The sequence below is a fragment of the Syngnathus scovelli genome, chromosome 2 (genome assembly GCF_024217435.2).
Source record: "Syngnathus scovelli strain Florida chromosome 2, RoL_Ssco_1.2, whole genome shotgun sequence".
Taxonomy (NCBI): domain Eukaryota; kingdom Metazoa; phylum Chordata; class Actinopteri; order Syngnathiformes; family Syngnathidae; genus Syngnathus; species Syngnathus scovelli.
Window position 1 is genome coordinate 27,969,199 of NC_090848.1, and position 20,216 is coordinate 27,989,414.

Here is a 20,216-nt window from a genome sequence, read left to right on the forward strand (position 1 = left end):
TGAGAGATTGAGTTCTTCAAATTTAAAAATTTGCCAATTGTTTGTTTTAGTTAAGTTTTTTTTTTGAATTGGTGGATTGTTCTACCAGGAAACCTGAGTTGAAAATGATATATGAATGTTGTGTGGTGAGCTTGGATGAATTGGGACCAATGTGATAGAAAGACTCCTTTTTGGAGACTGTGTGTGAGATGCAAATGAACATTGATGAATGATAGCCTGAATGAAAAGACATTACAGGTTGAATGGTTGAAGTCGTTGGCGACTACTATGGAAAATTAGTAGAGCGACTTTGATGAAAGAGTGATTTTGAGCAGGTTGAATGTTAGAAAGAAACAGGTAGCTTTTGGGTAGATCATTAACTACAAAAAAAAACTGGAGAACCAGTAACACATGTAGAAGATGTGTGAACTGAGAAATTGAGAAGCGTTTTGGAAAGAAAGTCAAATTAAATGATGATGGAATCGTATGTAGTAAAGAACGCATTCTCCCAAAAAATTTGTCAAGGTGTGAGGCATGGGTGTTGCCAAGCCTCAAAAGGAGGGAGTGAGTATGACAGAAGATAGTAATAATCCAACACTTTATGACAATGAATTTGAATACATTTGGTGTTATACTGTGGTAAATTTTTTATTCTGGTGTAGATAGGTTAGCAACACGAGAGATTTAGAGGTTCAAAAGAAAGACAGTTAAAAGAAAACATTTTTGATTTGGACAATTGCAGGCTAACAGGAACATAAGAACGATAAGAACTACGAGAGTTGCAAACAACAGATGAAGAGCAGTCCTTGGCAGATTATATGATCAGGACGCTCAAACTGTGTCAAAGACAAATTTACTGCCGCCTGATCTCTCCCCCTCACAGGTGGACAACACCATCAATCCAGGAGACTGGGTCTACATCAAGGTCATCAAAAGAAAGAACTGGGCCAGCCCGCGGTGGGAGGGACCGTTCCAAGTTTTGCTTGCTGCTCCCACGGCGGTAAAAATTTCTCAACGGCCCAGCTGGATTCACCTCAGCCACTGCAAGTTGCAGAGAGTGCTGGACCCCTAATTCGGAGTGGTGGGGAAGGCTGACCACAAAGGGGCCCCATCGTTTAGGGTGAGGCGTCTCAATGTTGGTGAAGAATTCATCGATCCCCACTCCGCTAGGCGAGGGGATGTCCCGGTGTCTCTGCCATCCTAGTAGCAACGGGGCTCCATATGCCAGATGGATCCTCTGCTGCGTTGTGGTTGGAGCGTGCTATGGTCTATTGACTCATCTGAACAGACCAAATGACAATGTTGCCCGTGGTAAACGATGGTCACATGATGAGAACTTTGAAGACTGGTCATGGGACCCCAGAAACCCATACGAAACCAACACTTGGCACCGGTATGTCAGGTTCACCGTGAGAGCTCACACACAGGAGGCGTGCTATGTGTGTTCGAAACTCCCCCCTTCCTCCACGCAAGTTCGCTTGAAGGCCAGAGCAATGAATGTCACTGAAGCGAAACGTATGGCATCCATGGGAGGAGTTGGATATCAACGCCGAGCAGTCACAATCAGTGATGCCGACCCATCCCACTCTGGACTTGCAGACGGTGCCTATGATGAACACTTCTGGGCAAATCTCAATGTGACTGTTAGAGGATGAACAATACCACAAGTGGCCTACACGGAGAGACCAGCTGGAGTGAATTACACATGTTACATCCAAGGTAACAAGACCCACGTCTGCATTAACGACGACTGCTCTCCAGGAGGAAACTGGATGGGAGCTTTGGACATCACCGATGAGTGTCAAGATAAGAGAGCCATTTCAGGTGGTGAGGGCTCTCCAACCAACATGGCTACACCATCGAACGGAACATACTTCATACAGAATGGCTGGTGGCTTTGTGGTCACAAGGTTTATCCAATGCTGCCCGCCAACTGGACAGGAGTGTGTGCACCAGTGTGGGTGACAGACCACACCTATAGGATACGACATCATCTGCTAACAGGAGCACACAACTCTTCTGGACGTCGACGCAGAGCAGTTGCAACCTTTGACCCTGTCTGGGGTGCGAACGTTCCAGAGGACCATAAAGTATGGTCTGCCGGAGACAAAGTTGTCCTTGCGCTCTTCCCTCAGATTGGGGTTGGGAAACTATCGCTCTTCATCGAGACACTGAACTATCGTTTTCAATCCTTTGTGAATCTCTCGCTGCAAGTCAACGATGGACAAAATAGAGAGATTCAGGCTATTAGACTGATGGTCTTGCAAAACAGGATGGTTCTGGACTTGTTGACGGCAGCACAAGGTGGTGTGTGCCACATCATTGGGACTTCCTGTTGCACATACATACCAGCAGAAAATGACACCCACATAAATGACGCCATGAATTCGCTGAAGAACTTACAGCAGGCCATGTCTAAAAACAAGGTCCCACATCAGTTTGATTTCTTTTCATGGCTATTCTCTGGCAACTGGTGGCAACTGCTGTTGAAATTGCTGTCTCCTGTGCTTGTTGTGCTGGTGGTGTTGTGCTTGTTTACGACCTGCGTTATCCCATGTTTGAAGTCTGCTGTGTCGAAGTTTGTGTCCTCTAATGTAGCCCAAGTTCATAAACAACTTCTTAGAGATGACGGATGTGATGACGATAATGACACGTGGATTGCGTAGATGCTGTTCTGTTGAGCATGTTTTACAGAAACTTGATGATTTGACCATCGAAAATGCTTCGCAAGTGATGGATACAATGATGTACTGTTTCTGTGTTTTTCTTCTTATTTTTTATTATTCATAGCATTCTGGTCGCCTGTGGCAACGGGGCCGTGTAAGAATTTTCCTGCTAATGACATCTGGCCAGCAGGTTTTTCGCTTAAACAATAAGTTTGATCTGGGGTATTGAGGTAATGCCTCATCTTCACTGGAAAGTGTTGCTATCATTGTTTGTTGTTTTTATTTTTACCATTCTACTTTCTTCATTATACGTATATATGTGTTTTTTTTTTCTTCTTGCTTGTCTTTGTTGTTTGGGGTGACATAATCATATGATAAAACAGGAGGGAGATGTTAGGGTTTTCCAGGTTATCTTTATCGTAGGATTATGTTGGAATGTAGACTATAATGATTAAATCAATCTTGTCTTGCCCTCACAATGCAGAGTAAGATGAAGTGGTTGCTTCCTCTGCTTGATTGACCAGCTGCAGGGGAAGCAATCAAAAGTTGTTCTGTTTCCCACAACAGTGTAAAACACCCCCTGCTCTGATCTTATCAGAGGCCGGGGGTTCACCAAACCTGTCCACTCTCACCCCCACTCTGTTCTTCCTAATAAATATGCCCTTGCAGGGAGGAGACTTTTAGACTTCATTCCTGTAGCGAGTGAACTCTCCACCTGCAGGTGTCTAAAAGAACTTGCCTGTCTCCCGTGTGGTTCTTGCAAAATAAGTTGGAGTGAGCAAATCTCTAACAAGCCATGTCTTGTCACCGTGGGATAGGGGGGAACGAAATTTCGGTTTCTTTGTGTGTCTTTGGCATGTGGAGAAATTGACAATAAAGCTGACTTTGACTTTGAAAAAAAAAAATAACTGCATGGCATCAGATCTCCTGCACATTGTAAACACATCACTTGTCACAGGTGTGTTCCCATAGGCCCTGAAAACTGCGGTCATCAAGCCACTCCTAAAAAAGAACAATTTAGACCAGTGGTTCTTAACCTTTTTGGAGGTACCGAACCCCATCAGGTTCACATGTGCATTCACCGAACCCCTCTTAGGGGGGTGGGGGTACCAGTGTGTTCGGCCATCCGCGGATGACGGGGGGGTGCTACCGGTGTGCTCGGCCATCCGCGGACGACGAGGGGGTGCTACCGGTGTGTTCGGCCATCCGTGGACGGGAGTGGGGGGGGGGGGGTGCTACCGGTGTATTCGGCCATCCGCGGACGAAGGGGAGGGGTGCTACCGGTGTATTCGACCATCCGCGGACAGGGGCGCGGGGGCGGGGCATTGACATACCAGCTCTGCTGAAGCCGACCCACCGAACCCCTAGGGTTCGATCGAACCCAGGTTCAGAACCACTGATTTAGACAATTCAGTGATGAATAACTACAGGCTCATATCAAACCTACCGTTCTTAAGCAAAGTAATTAAAAAAGCTGTATTTAAGCAGCTGACTAATTAATTATATGTCACTAAACAACTGTTTTGATGTCTTTCAGTCAGGTTTCCAACCATACCACAGCACTGAGACGGCTCTCGTTAAGGTCTTCAACAATATTCATTTAAACACAGACAGTAGCAAAATTTTAGTCTTAGTATTACTGGATCTCAGTGCGGCATTTGACACAGTTGACCACAATATATTACCAGAGTGTCTGGAAAACTGAGTGGGACTTTCTGGCATAGCACTAAAATGATTTGAATACTACTTCAAGGACAGAGACTACTTTGTGTCTATAGGTAACTACATATCTGAACATACACAAACATAACCTGTGGGGTCCCCAAAGCCTCTACTATTTAACATGTACATGCTACCACTAGCTAATGTTATGGAAGAAAACTAAATATGTTACTATAATTATGCGGATGACACACAAATTTATATCACCATATCACCAGGAGATTATACATACAAACACTGAGTAAATGCATTGAACAAATCAATGACTGGATGTGGCAGAACTTTCTCCAATTAAACAAAGATAAAACTGAAGTAATTGTTTTTGGAGCCAAAGAGGAACGATTAAAAGTCAGCGCTCAGCTTCAATCAAAGATGTTAAAGCCCACAAATCAAGCTAGAAATGTTGGTGTAGTTATGGACTCAGACCTGGATATCAACAGTCACATCAAAACCACCCCTCCGTGAGTTGTCACCTTACCGTGGTGGAGGGGTTTGTGTGTCCCAATGATCCTAGGAGCCATGTTGTCTGGGGCTTCATGCCCCTGGTAGGGTCACCCATGGCAAAAGGGTCCGAGGTGAGGGGCCAGACAAAGCACGGCTCAAAAAGCCCCTTATGAAGAAAAACATATATGGACTCAGATTTCCCTCGCCCGGACGCGGGTCACTGGGGCCCCCCTCTGGAGCCAGGCCTGGAGGTGGGGCTCAAAGGCGAGTGTCTGGTGGCCGGGCCTTCGCCCATGGGGCCTGGCCGGGCACAGCCCGAAAAGGAAACGTGGGTCCCCCTTTCCATGGGCTCACCACCTGTGGGAGGGGCCAAAGGGGTCGGGTGCATTGTGAGCTGGGCAGCGGCCAAAGGCAGGGACCTTGCCGGTCTGATCCCCGGCTACAGAAGCTGGCTCTTGGGACATCGAATGTCACCTCTCTGGCTGGAAAGGAGCCCAAACTGGTGTGCGAAGCAGAAAAGTTCCTCCACACAAAGTTTGGGTTCCAGTACAAGCCCTCTCGAGAGGGGCTGGACTCTCTTCCACTCTGGAGTTGCCCACGGTGAGAGGCGTCGAGAGGGTGTGGGTATACTTATTGCCCCCCAGCTGGGCGCCTGCACATTGGGGTTCACCCCGGTGAACGAGAGGGTAGCCTCCCTCCGCCTTCGGGTGGAGGGACGGGTCCTAACTGTTGTTTGTGTGTATGCACCAAACAGCAGCTCAGAGTACCCACCCTTCTTGGGGTCCCTGGAGGAAGTGCTGGAGAGCGCTACTTCTGGGGACTCCATTGTTCTACTGGGTGACTTCAATGCTCACGTGGGCAATGACAGTGAGACCTGGCAGGGCGTGATTGGGAGGAACGCCCCCCCCCCCCAGATCTGAACCCGAGTGGTGTTCTATTATTGGACTTCTGTGTTCGACATGGATTTTCTACAATGAACACCATCTTCAAACACAAGGGTGTCCATGTGTGCACTTGGCACCAGGACACCCTCGGCCGCAGTTCGATGATCGACTTTGTAGTCGTGTCATCGGATTTGCAGCCGCATGTTTTGAACACTGGGTAAAGAAAGGGGCGGAGCTGTCAACTGATCACCACCTGGTGGTGGGTTGGCTCCGATGGTGGGGAAGATGCCGGTCCGACCTGGCAGACCCAAATGCCCTGTGAGGGTCTGCTGGGAAAGTCTGGCAGAATCCCCTGTCAGGAAGAGCTTCAACTCCCACCTCCGGCAGAGCTTTTCCCACGTCCCGGGGGAGGCGGGGGACATTGAGTCAGAGTGGACCATGTTCCGCGCCTCCATTGTTAAGGCAGCTGACCGGAGCTGAGGCCGTACGGTCGCTTGTGCCTGTCGTGGTGGCAATCCCCAAACCCACTGGTGGTCACCGGAGGTAAGGGATGCCGTCAAGCTGAAGAAGGAGTTCTATCGGGCCGTTTTGGCCGGCGGAACGCCGGAGGCAGCTGACAGGTACCAGATGGCCAAGCGGAACGTGGCTTCGGTGGTTGCTGAGGCAAAAACTCGGGCTTGGGAGGAGTTTGGTGAGGCCATGGAGAATGACTTCCGGACGGCTTCGAGGAAATTCTGGTCCACCATCCGATGTCTCAGGAGGGGGAAGCAGTGCAACGTCAACACTTTACAGTGGGGATGGCGTGCTGCTGACCTCCACTCGGGACGTCGTGAGTCGGTATGGAGAATACTTCGAAGACCTCCTCAATTCCACCTGCACGCCTTCCATTGTGGAAGCAGGGCCTGGAGACTCTGAGGCGGACTCTCCAATCTCTGGGGTTGAAGTCACTGAGGTAGTTAAAAAACTCCTCGGTGGCAAGGCCCCAGGGGTGGATGAGATCCACCCGGAGTTCTTAAAGGCTCTGGATGTTATGGGGCTGTCATGGGTGACACGCCTCTACAACATTGTGTGGACATCGGGGACAGTGCCTCTGAATTGGCAGACTGGGGTGGTGGTTCCCCTCTTTAAGAAGGGGGACCGGAGGGTGTGTTCCAATTACAGGGGAATCACACTCCTCAGCCTCCCTGGTAAGGTCTATTCAGGGGTGCTGGAGAGGAGGGTCCGTCGGGAGGTTGAACCTCGGATTCAGGAGGAGCAGTGTGGCTTTCGTCCTTGCCGTGGAACAGTGGACCAGCTCTACACCCTCGGCAGGATCCTCAAGGGTGCATGGGAGTTCGTCCAACCAGTCCACATGTGTTTTGTGGACTTGGAGAAGGCGTTCGACCGTGTCCCTCGGGAGGTTCTGTGGAGGGTGCTTTGGGAGTACGGGGAGCTGAGCTAACTGATAAGGGCGGTTCGGTCCCTTTATCACCGATGCCAGAGTTTGGTCTGCATTTCCGGCAGTAAGTCGGATTCGTTCCCAGTGAGGGTTGGACTCCGCCAAGGCTGCCCTATGTCACCGATTATGTTCATAATTTTTATGGACAGAATTTTTAGATGCAGCCGAGGTGTTGAGGGGATCCGGTTTTGGGACCTCAGCATCGCGTCTCTGCTTTTTGCAGACGACGTGGTGCTGTTGGCTTCTTCAGGCCGTGATCTCCAGCTCTCACTGGAGCGGTTTGCAGCCGAGAGTGAAGCGGTCGGGATGAGGGTCAGCACCTCCAAATCCGAGTCCATGGTCCTCGATCGGAAAAGGGTGGAATGCCCTCTCCGGATCGGGGATGAGATCCTGCCCCAAGTGGAGGAGTTTAAGTATCTTGGGGTCTTGTTCACGAGTGAGCGGAGGATGGAGCGCGAGATCGACAGGCGGATCGGTGCAGCGTTGGCAGTAATGCAGACTCTGTACCAGTCCATCATGGTAAAGAGAGAGGTGAGCCAAAAGGCAAAGCTCTCGATTTACCGGTCAATTTACGCTCCTACCCTCACCTATGGTCATGAGCTATGGGTCGTGCCCGAAAGAATGAATTCCCGGATACAAGCAGCCGAAATGAGTTTTCTCCGCAGGATGTCCGGGCTCTCCCTTAGATACAGGGTGAGAAACTCAGTCATCGGGGAGAGACTCGGAGTAGAGTCGCTACTCCTCCATGTTGAGAGGAGCCAGATGAGGTGGCTCGGGAATCTCATTAGGATGCCTCCTGGACGCCTCCCTGGGGAGGTATTCCGGGCATATCCCACCGGTAGGACACCCCGGGGATGACCCAGGACGCGCTGGAGAGACTATGTCTCTCAGCTAGCCTGGGAACGCCTTGGGATCCCCCGGGATGAGCTGGATGAAGTGGCTGGGGAGAGGGAAGTCTGGGAGTCCCTCCTAAAGCTGCTGCCCCCGCGACCCAACCCCGGATAAGCGGAAGAAGATGGATGGATGGATGGATGGATGGATGGATGGATGGATGGATGGATGGATGGATGGATGGATGGATGGATGGATGGATGGATGGATGGATGGATGGATGGATGGATGGATGGATGGATGGATGGATGGATGGATGGATGGATGGATGGATGGATGGATGGATGGATGGATGGATGGATGGATGGATGGATGGATGGATGGACATCAAAACCATTACAATGTCAGCCTACTATCACCTGAAGGACATATCATGGATTAAAGGCCTTATGTCTCAGCAAGATTTAGAAAAGCTTGCCCATGCTTTTGTTTTCAGTAGACTTGACTATTGTAACGGGGTTTTTACAGGCCTTTCTAAAAAGTCAGACAGCTGCAGCTGATTCAAAATGCTGCCGCTTGAGTTCTCACTAAAATCAAAAAATAGATCATATCACTCCAGTTTTGCGGTCCTTACACTGGCTTTCTGTCTGCCAAAGAATTAACTTTAAAATACTTTTACTGGTTTATAACGCTCTGAATTGTCTAGGGCAGTGGTCCCCAACATTTTTTGCACCACGGACCGGTTACGTGTCAGAAATATTTTCGCGGACCGGCCTATATATATATATATATATATATATATATATATATATATATATATATATATATATATATAAATAAATAATGTATTTAGATCAATAAATAATACATTTATAATAAATATATAAATACCACGAAATAAAATGATACGACTGGCATAAAAACAAGTATAAAGGACATACATTTATAATATATAAATACCATGAAATAAAATGATACGACTGGCATAAAAACAAGTATAAAGGACCTAAAAATAAAAAAAAAAAAATAAAAACTGACGCTTACGTTGAATTAGTGGGAGCACTGAGCTTGTTTCTGAGAAACGAGCAGGTCCCATCTAGGCGTAATCGGACACAATGACGGCTCGGTACCAAGTGACCGGTGCCCGGTGGTTGGAGACCGCTGGTCTAGGGCAGACATGGGCAAACTATGGCCCACGGGCCACATCCGGCCCACGGGGCCGTTTAATCCGGCCTACCAACCCTTAACAAATTGTATTATTAATCATTTTTTTTGGGTCATTTTCCCTGCAATGACTGCGTTTCACCAGTAGATGGGGAACCGCCTGCGCATTTATTACCGGAAGCCGTGTCAGAAACCTCGGTGCATGTACTCAGTAGTACGGACACGCTGCACTCTGTGCTCTATTTCTATCAGTGCCGAATTGTGGGCTGTGATATCAGCATTGTCGTAATTTGCGTGCTGAGCTTTCACATACAGTTTTACGCTAAAGCCACCCACAAACCTTCCCCTGGAATCCTTCCATTAAAATGAGTGGCTTAAGGAAAAAAAGGCGGACACTGAGTGCCGAGTGTTTAAAAAAAGAGTGTACAATTTCGCTCGACCTATGCGACGTGACGAACATCAACATCAACCCGTCACTGATCTACGTTAACGGACCAACACCTCGGCTCTATCGTAAGAATTGCCACGACAAATTTTACTCCAGACTATGATGAACTAGCAAAAAAAGTGAGACCAACAACACTGTTCTCACTGAAAATGAAAGGGATTTTATCAAGTTTGTTGTAAAAAAAAAAAAAAAAAGCATTTTGAATATATGTTGTACAAATAGCAGGGATTGAAACTAGCGACCATTCTCATTTTCAAACAATGCAGGATGCTCAAGGACATTGATGCACCACCTGTTTGCGACTAATCTTAACTTTTAATAATTGTACTAAGTTCATTTTGTTTTTCCTTTTTTAATTACTTCACTGGTTTCTTTTATATCAAACAAATTGTTTTAGGTTCTTTACCTGACATGTTCCGGCGGTTTCGTCCGCCTTCATCAGAGTGTCACACTTACTGTTCTCAACTGTTAATTTTGTTTGCTGTCATGCCCAACTATTTGACTAGAGGGCAACTATTTAATGAAATTTAATTACCATTATTATAAAAATGCTACTGTAGTAATAATTGGGTGCCTTGCCTCTAAAATACATGAATAAACTTGTCTGTCACTGTTTGAAATCGCACAGTGGTAAAAGATCACATGATGATCGTCATGTGACATCATTGTGTGTGTGCATGCGGGCGTTTGTGCATGCGGGCGTTTGTGCCTGCGTGCATGTGAGACGTAAGAACTTACACAAAAGGTGAAAGTGTCGCCCCGGGGTGAAGCGCTCAGTGGTGATGCCTGTTAATTTATCTAACACTCGTTCCTTCAGGTGGTCGTTTCTGTCCTTGTACCAGTCCTTCACTGTCACCACCTCTGTACCTGCAACACACACACACACGCATTAGACACAAACATGATAGCATCATCATCACATGTGCTCTTTGCGTGTATGCTCACAGTCCATGTCCTTGTAGATGTTCAGTCGCGTCACTAGACCATCCATTCGCAGGTAGGGTGCAAACCTTTCCAGTTCTGCTTTTTTGTAGCGAGTCAATTTCTTGCCTCCTGGCCAACGAGTCTCCAAGTCTGAACACAACACAAAATATTACAACATAATGGCACTTCACTGTGGCACGCCATGATTGACCATTATCACATGAAAATAAAAACAAAACAGGCCTGCACCCAAAAAGCAACTCACTTTAAAGTATTAGAGATGATCTTATTCAGACTTTATTTTGTACTATTTCTCAAATTTCTCCCCACATACCACTGACAGACTGTTAAATATGTCATCTTACAAGATATTGATATAAATAAACCATGCACTCTGTGGGACCAGAAAAACCTTAAGCAATCATTGTCGGCGTGAACAGTGGCAACATTTGTCAGTTAACTTGTCAATCAATCTGTTTTGTGTTTTATTTCCTTGTTGATATCCATGCTCGCTTATGTCAATGTGCCAAGTACTGTGCATGCGTGTAACGTGATTAAAACTTAGCAGATTTTGGACACTCTAGCTTTATTGTAGCGTTCCCTGCTTGACTTCTGAGTAAAATTGGCTGATGAACGTCATGATGGTTAAAGTTCTTGCAAAAGAAAGCCTGTTTTTGACAACTTTGAGAAGTCAACTTCAAATGTGGCGCTCGTGCATGTGAGTGTGGAGGTGTTTCCTAAAAACAAAAGGGAAGGTTGGGGAGGGGGGACCTGCGCATGCACTGTAATAAAAAATGGACGCACCGGTTCCAGTAAGCCTGACTCCCCGATTCCTTGTGATTCGGTCCCTGATGTGTCTGTCTTGTCCGACCTTTTCAGTCAGCAGTTATCCTCCTCAGAATCCTTCTATCTGCAGTCCGTCCACGCCAGTGAGAAGCCCAGTCGAGCACTCCATCCCCTGGCTTGCCATCCGGCCATCGACGCCAGACGAGCTCAGCCTTGCCCGTTCGCCGCTCCAACCCTCCACTGATCCCTTTCCCCTTCACAATAAAATCTGTGTCACGTCCGATTCGATACAGATGTTTTTTGCTTTGTTTGCTTTTTTGCTCTGAGAATTTAAGTAATAGTGTGACGTAGAATGACGATATTGTGGATCTATTCATTATTCACGATACCATTATTGCCAATGCCTATAATGCTAGATAAAACCTGGCCAGTTATTTGTGCTTGGGAGAATGTTGATTTCATTTTCATGTAAGATGGAGCTCCTTTTTTGTTTTTGTTATTCATAAATTAGTCTCCCTTCTGTGTAGAAAATTTATTGGATCTGCAGAGAAAAAAATCTTTGTTCTGTAGAAAGCAATTTGATTTGCTGCAAGCATTGAAAATTACCTAAAATTACCTAAAATGACCTAACATTACTGTTGGATTTATGTGAATATACTTGTCTGCTTATGCACTTTATTTAATGAGGTTTGAGCACATCTGTTTTTGTAGCTAGGCAGGACTTTTTGTATTTTGACCCCATTCTTTCATTACCTAAAATGACAAGTTATATAGCAAATTTGCATTATAATGAAGGCAGAATTGTTTTAATTATTGTTGTCAGTATATAGTTATTTCCTTTCTGTTCAGTCTTTTTTGGGTCATAATCCTATGGCCTAAGTGCTATGCTATGCTATGCTATGCTATGTTATGCTATGCTATGCTATGCTATGCTATGCTATGCTACGCTACGCTATGTTACTTATCTGGCAATGTTTCCACCAGACATGAAAATACCCAGGTAGATAATTCTGCCGAACTGTTTGATGCCATAAAGCAACTCTCCAACAATGTACGTATGTGCTCTGAAACCACAAGTTGCTACACAAGTGCATAATGTGACCCATCCCAGACAGGATCGTGGTCCCCACAGTGATATTCTTAATGATAGTATTCCCAAACGTAGTTAGAACCATCCAGACACTAGTGCCCACAGCAGAGGGAAATACCAATGCTCACCATGCATGGCTCCAGTCCGAGATGCCCGTTCCTATTCACCCACCTATCACCCAGCCGTGGTTCCCATGTTGACAGCTCCTTTAAATTGCAATGCTATCATTGTGACATCATTCCTTGGCGTGCCTGTTGTTGGCAGTTTATTGGTGTGATGGGTCTGCCCAGGGTTTGTTGGCCACTCGCACTCTGGCTTCAATTCAGGTTGGCTTGACTTACGTTAGAATCATGAATTCAACTACCTCAGACTTTCAAGTGGCCTGTGACACAAAACTTGGTGATTTTTATCCCATGGGCCAAGACAGTGACAATGACTACTGCATAGTTGAACCAAATGTAGATGCAGTCACTGCCCAAATTGAATCCACTAAGCAGTTAGTGCCAGATACTAATCTAGAGCAGTGGTCCCTGTTGGAAATAATATACTTTTTATCATTGGATTCTATGTAACTACTTTTGTGTGCAAGATTCTCCGCAGTATGTGACCATCTGGCCTCGTGAAAATGACTTGGGGGCATATGGCCGGCTAATGACTGGAGTCATTAGCCGCGCTATACAATAAGCCCCACAGTTAGCTAGACATGTTCAGATCATGAGATTGTCATGGGATGACTGAAGCAGACAAAGGTCTTATTTAAGTTGAAGTCATGAGTACGGCACAGCGATGTATTCCCAGGGCCACTAAGACTACGTCTTTGTTAAGCTAATGGTCATGAGACGTCCATACTGCCCCGTCCATAAGAGTACCCCCTTTGTTCTGTGGTAATGAGATATAACTATGGAATGTACTTCCTGTCTGGGAACCTACCCGATCATGTACACTTGCCCAATTGTTTCTTTCTCAATAAAAGGCACGGCTAAACTCGAGAAGAGCGCGGATCTCAGCCACACTTGCTGGGTGTGTCTGGGGTGCGTCCTTCTGCGCAGAAGAAAACGCTAAGCCAAAAAGACCTACCGTCTCTGAGATTGATTTCAGATAAATGTTGTCAACCCAACATTTTTGGGGGCTCGTCCGGGATTTCCTGAAAATCTGCTCGCTGATCCGAGGAGTGTTGAAGACGCCAAATCCGTGCACGGCAGGGATCAAAAGACGCCTGAAGAAAGTCCTGGGGAGCGACGTTCATCCACCAGGCCGACGAAGTCCAGTTCAGCACCTCTCGGCGGTGACGATTGACGGAATCTTCAAAAGGAATCTCTCGGAGACTCGGTGAGATCTCTTCGTTGGCCGCGTGGTTGGGGTATTTCAGTCCCCAGAAAAAGGGTGCCCGGGTAAGGGCGGCGGAGTCCTTGTTGTGAATTCCAAATAATAGGAATTCGGTCTACAGATGTACTTGTAGACGTAAATACACCTCGTTGTGTTAAGAAAATTCCGTGGTGTGAATGGTAGCACGTATCACTCGGTATTGTGCTGCATGTAACATAGTGGGAAGAAATAACAAATTTCTGTGGAAGCACAGGCAAGAATTCCTCACCAGTAAACTGGTCGAAGCAGGAATTACCACAGAAGGTCGTTATCCCACTAAAGAAACATTCCAACTTTAGAAATCCCTAGGATTTCTAAAGTTGGACCAAATTGATTAAAATGGGGTGCCGTCAAAGTGTTACTGACAAGGTATCAGGAGAAGAAAAGTATATGTTAAATAAGTTTCCAGACAGTATCGAATGGTTGACAAAATGGAACAAAAAGTATGGTGTGACTGCTCACCTTAAAGTAGATCAGTGGAAAAATGTAGTTGCCAAACTTGAGGCTAGTGTGATTATCAAAAAAGGAAAGAAAAAAGAAGAAAAGGAAAAAGAATTGGGATGTGCAAAGTTATGGTTAAAAGAGGCTGAAAAACGACGCATAGCTGGACTAAAAGCTAGAGAGGACCGAAAAGCACAGCAAAATAAAATGACTGGTACAATTTGTTTTGTCAAACCAGAGGACAATGAAGGACAAGGACGACAAAGACAGAGACAAAATGACGTGGCACCACAAGGACTTGACGGAGTGAATGGAGAAGCAGTTCAAGCACAACCTGAGCATTCCAGTCTATATCCCACGAGGGAATTACAGGCCGCAGCTAGAGCTGAAGCCAGTGTGCCCCCACCCTATTCTCCGGTTTCTCAGCACACTAGACAAAAGACAAGACGAATGACAGTCCAGCCGCAGGCTGTCCCAGACAAAATGACTGAACTAACACGAGACAAATACTCAGACGAGGAAGGTGACGACCCGATAATGGGCAATTATCCCATGATTCAGGTCCCTAATCCAAATGCCGACGGACCAAATAATCAACACATGTACGTGTTTCGACCTTGGTCAAACAGAGAGTGCAGAGAAGCTGTTGAGGGAATCCCTGATCCACAAGAGGATGTAGAATCCTGGATCAGAGACATGGAAGGAGTAATACACTCATATAGATTAAATGGTAGGGAGGCAGGAGAAGCTTTCCAATGCTCCATCCCTCGTTTATGGGGAAGAGTGAGGGGAGATTACACAGGTAGAACTAATCAAGGGGAAGTTTTCCAATACCCAAATGATGGACAATTAAGAGGTCCATATTTGGCTCAATTAAACGCTTTATGGGACCGATGTAGAACAACATTTAGGAGAAGAGCTGATTATGGACGTTTGGCAGGGATAAAACAAAAATTGGGTGAGGATGTTGATGACTTTAGGGTGAGATTTGAAAAAGAATTTAGAGTTCACAGTGGAATTCCCGCAGACGACCAAGACGCAGGCCCCTACCAACAACAATTAAAAAATGCCCTTTTAAATGGAATGGAATCCAAAATCAGTGAATGGATTCGGAAACACAATGTAGAGGTAGACACAGCTAGTGTTTCCACTGTAATGCAATGGGCTAGACATGCTGCTAAAATTGTAAAGAAACCTAAAACTCCAACAGGGTCAGCTGGAGTTTTTTGGGCAGACTCGGACTGCGTGGAAGAATCAGAATTCTTCTATCAGAACCACCTGCCCTATCGAGGCCGAGGTGGACGCAGAGGAAATTTCAGGGGGAGAGGTAGAGGATCAGCATCCAAAAATCCTCCCCGCTGGTCTGGCGACCCCAATGCCTGCTGGCATTGTGGAGAAAAAGGCCACTGGGCCAAAGAATGTCCTAAAAAGAAAAAAGGACCGCGGCCAGAACAGAGCGCATGACTAAATGTTGAAGACAGGCATGATCTCTTGGATGTTTTTACAGCAGTCGAATCATTGAGTCACTTAAAAGAAAAAACATTAATAGAGTTAATTGTTAATGAACAAAAAGTAACCTTTTTGTGTGATTCTGGCGCCTGTACATCAGTTTTAAGACACAAAGTTAAGGGCCTGACCACTGGAAAACAGTCAATTTGGGTCAAAACAGCTAATGGTCAGACATACTTGGAACACATGACCCTACCACTAAAGGTTAAAGATCCAGAAACAGGCAGCGTGATTTCAGCAGTTGTCTATTCACCACACTGTCCTGTAAATCTCCTGGGAAGGGACTTAATGTCAGCCCTGGGCATAGCTGTGTTCCCACTAAAAGATGGGATGACAGCAGCCAGAGTGCCACACCTCTTACTCACAGAGGATGATGAAGCCGTTTACTATTCACTTGATTTCCCACACTCCCTCTGTGACCGAGAAACTGCAGATCTGATCAAATTTGTTTTTTTTTTTTTTTTTCAATGGTTCAAGATGGCGGCGCGTGCACACGCAGCGGCCACTCTCTGTCCCGTTCGGTGTTTTGTGAGTGTTTACTGAGTGTTTGTCCGGCAGTTTTGTGTGTATTCGTCTCGTGTGATACGTCGTGCTACTAGTGCGGCGGGCATGTTCTGCTCAACATCGGCGGAAGTGGGTTTTATGGCGTTCTGGACTTTGGTGCAGAGAGATTAAGGGCGCTCGGACTGCTTCGTCATGGAGCGACGCCGGACTGGCCTGCTCTTCCTCCCCCGGTTGGACTGCGTCCTGAGCTCGGACTGCTCCGTCCTGGAGCATTGTTGGGATGCGTCGGCAGCGGGTCTGCGAGGCAGCGGGAGAGGGGCCAGCGCGGAGACGTCGGGCCAGGCTTGCGGCCAACCCAGCTCGCTCAGCCGTGCCTTCCATTCTCCTGGTGTACGTTCGTTCGCGGGACAAGATGGGTTGCGTTCGCCTGATAGGATCCACGAACCGGACAGTGTGTGCCTGCTGTGTGCTTGTGTTCACAGTGGCCTGGTTGACTGTCATCTTACCGGAGTCTGCCGTGCATCGGGAGCGGCTAGCGTGCTATCACGCTTATTGTTCATTGATGTTGACTTCTTGTGTTATTTTTCCTGTGTTGTTTACTTGTATGTGCGTTGTGAACTCTGTCTTGTCACCCTGGGATAGTGAGAAACGTAATTTCGATCTCTTTGTGTGTCTTGACATGCGGAGGAATTGACAGTAAAGGAGACTTTGACTTTGACTTTGATTTGCAAAAACCACCATTTCTGATTTACAAGATGAAATACAGTACACCAAATTACATGTCACAATGAAAGTTTCACCATGTACAGATAGTGAATATAGTGAGGAGTTCCTAAACCAGCCCTCCGTTCCAGTGTCCATTGACTATATATATTCTGATCACAGATCATTTGCAGGTGCCACAGTAATCTTACCTACAAATCTAAAAAACATGTATAGAGGAGGGTCAATGCCCCACGTGTCACTTTTGAAACCAGAACATATTCAGTGGAAAGACACAGGTCCGAAGCTAAAAATAGCTGTCACAGCAACTGATTAAAAGCCTTGTGAAATGGGATGGGAAGCTCCAAGTTGCGAGTACAGCCCAAGCTGTGACATGTATAGACATAAATTTCGCATGTTATTCACAGCTACCCCAAAAATCCATGCCCTAGAATGACAGACAGCAACAATTGCATTTTCAGAAGAGGATGAAAAAGATTTGAAGAATGTAGATCCTGTTGTGTGGGCCACGGGGCCGACGGATGTTGGTCTGATTACAGCCATTCCACCTGTGAAAATTAAACCGATATCTTCTTACAGACCCAGAGTAAAACAGTATCCTCTGAAGCCTGAAGCTTCTATAGGCATTGAACCAGTCATTAAAGACCTATTAAAAGCAGGAATAATTAGGAAATGTAATGACTCTCCATGTAATACACCTATATTCCCAGTTCAAAAAGCAGAGGCATCAAAGTGGAGAATGATCCAGGATTTGAGAGCTGTAAATGATGCAGTGCAGACCAGAGCACCAAATGTTCCTGATCCGCACACATTACTAAATTTATTACAGCCAAATAGGACTCATTTTACAGTGATTGATTTAAGTAATGCATTTTTCTCTATTCCTGTTGCTGATGATTCTCAATATTGGTTCGCATTCACCTATAAGGGTTAGGGGTACACCTATACTAGATTACCACAAGGTTTTACCGATAGCCCAACCATTTTCACACAGGCTATCATGAACTGTATGGCTGGTTTCACACCTTCATCTGAGAGCCAAGTACTGGTCTACGTTGATGATATTTTAATTGCTTCAGAAACTAAGGAAGCATGCAGACAGGATTCCCTCCGCCTTCTCCAACACCGAGGCCAGACAGGAAATAAAGTCAGCAAACAGAAGTTACAATGGGTAAAACCAGAAGTGAATTATCTTGGTCATACACTCTCAGCAAAGGGAAGAGCAGTACAACAGGGCAGGAAACAAGCTATATTAGACACACCACGACCTGTCACAAAGAAACAACTTATGTCTTTCTTAGGACTATGTAATTACTGCAGAGGATGGGTTCCATTCTATGCTGAAATGGCTCAACCACTGATAGAGGTAGCTCATGGACAGCTATTAACACTCAAAGATAAAATCACATGGACACCAGAAGCAGAAGAAGCATTCACAAAATTGAAAATGGCATTGGTTCAAACAACAAATTTGATCCTACCTGACTACAGCAAAAGGTTTATGCAAACAGTGGACTGTAAAGATGGGTTTATGACATCAGTGCTGACACAACAACACGGTATGAAATGGCTACCAATAGCTTTCTATTCCAAAAGACTTGACCCTGTAGCTAGAGCTTTGCCACCATGTGTTCAGGCTATATGTGCCGCCGCAATGGCAGTAGAATCGTCAGCAGATGTTATCTTGTTCCATCCCACAGACCTGTTTGTACGACATGCTGTTGATGTGTTGCTACTTCAAAGTAAAATGAACATGCTGTCTCCAGCCAGGCATTTGTCCTATGCAGCTCTGTTGCTGTCACAGCCACACATAACCATTAAACGCTGCACTATATTAAATCCAGCTACTTTACTCCCTACATATACCAAATGATGGTATACCTCATAATTGTGTAGAGGAAACTGAACAACTGCAGCTACCCAGAGCAGATCTGTCAGACACACCACTCACCTCAGGTAAAACGTGGTTTGTAGATGGATCTTGCTCAAGAACACCAATAGGAAAAACGCAGACAGGTTATGCTGTAGTGGAAAACCCAGATACAGTGATAGAAGCGGCAACGCTTCCTTCGCATTTCTCAGCCCAAGCAGCTGAAATCATTGCACTGACCAGAGCATGCACTCTAGCAGATGGACAAGACCTGACTGTATACACAGACAGCCAGTATGCGTTTTCAACAGTTTTTTTTTTATTTTGCAAAACAATGGGAAAGGTGTGGAATGATAACTTCAACAGGAAAACAAATAACACATGCACAACTTCTAATCCAGCTCCTCCAGGCAGTAATGTTGCCCACAAAGCTTGCAATTTGCAAATGCGAGCCACACACACGGAGGAAAGACTTGGTATCACTGGGCAATGCTCTAGCAGATAAAACAGCAAAGGAAGCTGCTACAGGCAAGCATGGAACCTCAGATCTATTTCTGAGATTGCCGTCAGATAAGGAGGAACTAATAAATACACAGATTCTGCATGATATGCAACATTTAGCCCCTAAACAGGAACAGAAAATGTGGATAGCTAAAGGTGCACAACTGACAGACAAAGACATATACGTTGTAAATGATAAGCCTGTTCTCCCTAAATCCCTTTTTAAAGCAGCTGCGATTTCGACACATGGAAGTACTCATGTGTCGACAGGAGCTAATATCACAACACTTTACAACATATGGTTTCAATTTGTACTCAAAACTTTTTTGTAGAGCATGTGAAGTATGCATAAGAAATAATCCACAAGGGAACATAAGGCCAAAAAGAGGAAAATTCCTGGAACCAACATACCCGTTTCAAATGTTGCATATGGACTTCATAGAACTAAACAGGTGTGGACTGTACAAATACTGTTTAGTCCTAATCGATTCCTTTTCAAGGTGGACAGAAATAATCCCAGCAAAAAATGCAGATGCTATAACAGTAGCAAAGGCTATCTGCAAGACCATCATTCCCAACTATGGCATCCAAGAGACCATTTACAGCGACAATGGGCCACATTTTGTCAATTCAGTCATTAACAAAATGGCTGAACATTTGCAGATTACATCCATCGAGCGCTGGCCTTGTTGAAAGGACCAATGGAACAATTAAAAATAGACTAACCAAATGCATGGCAGAAACAGGAAGACCATGGCCCGAATGTCTAGATTTGGTAAAACTCTATATGAGGATTACGCCCTGTAGCAAGGGTTTAACCCCTTATGAGATCATTCATGGCAGAGCATACAGGCTCCCTCTGTTCTCACATGATCTAGACATAGCCACGGAAGAGCTAACTTTAGCTGACTACATGATCAAAACCAT

At 45.8% G+C, this 20,216-nt stretch overlaps 1 protein-coding gene and 1 long non-coding RNA gene across 5 annotated transcripts in view; one reads left to right on the forward strand and one right to left on the reverse strand.

Annotated features, from left to right (window-relative positions):
* The window catches only part of LOC137840112 (uncharacterized), a 169,788-nt gene that overhangs the window by 70,915 nt on the left and 78,657 nt on the right, over positions 1-20,216 (forward strand). The gene's annotated exons all lie outside the window — the stretch shown is intronic.
* ccdc135 (coiled-coil domain containing 135) overlaps positions 1-20,216 on the reverse strand; it is a 128,742-nt gene that overhangs the window by 49,177 nt on the left and 59,349 nt on the right. For all 4 annotated transcript variants that reach the window (XM_049753605.2, XM_049753604.2, XM_049753603.2 and 1 more), the window contains 2 exons: positions 10,522-10,650; positions 10,315-10,443 (listed from right to left, as the gene is read on the reverse strand). In XM_049753605.2, the coding sequence (XP_049609562.1) occupies positions 10,315-10,443; positions 10,522-10,650 (258 nt within the window). The remainder of the gene's footprint in view (positions 1-10,314; positions 10,444-10,521; positions 10,651-20,216) is intronic.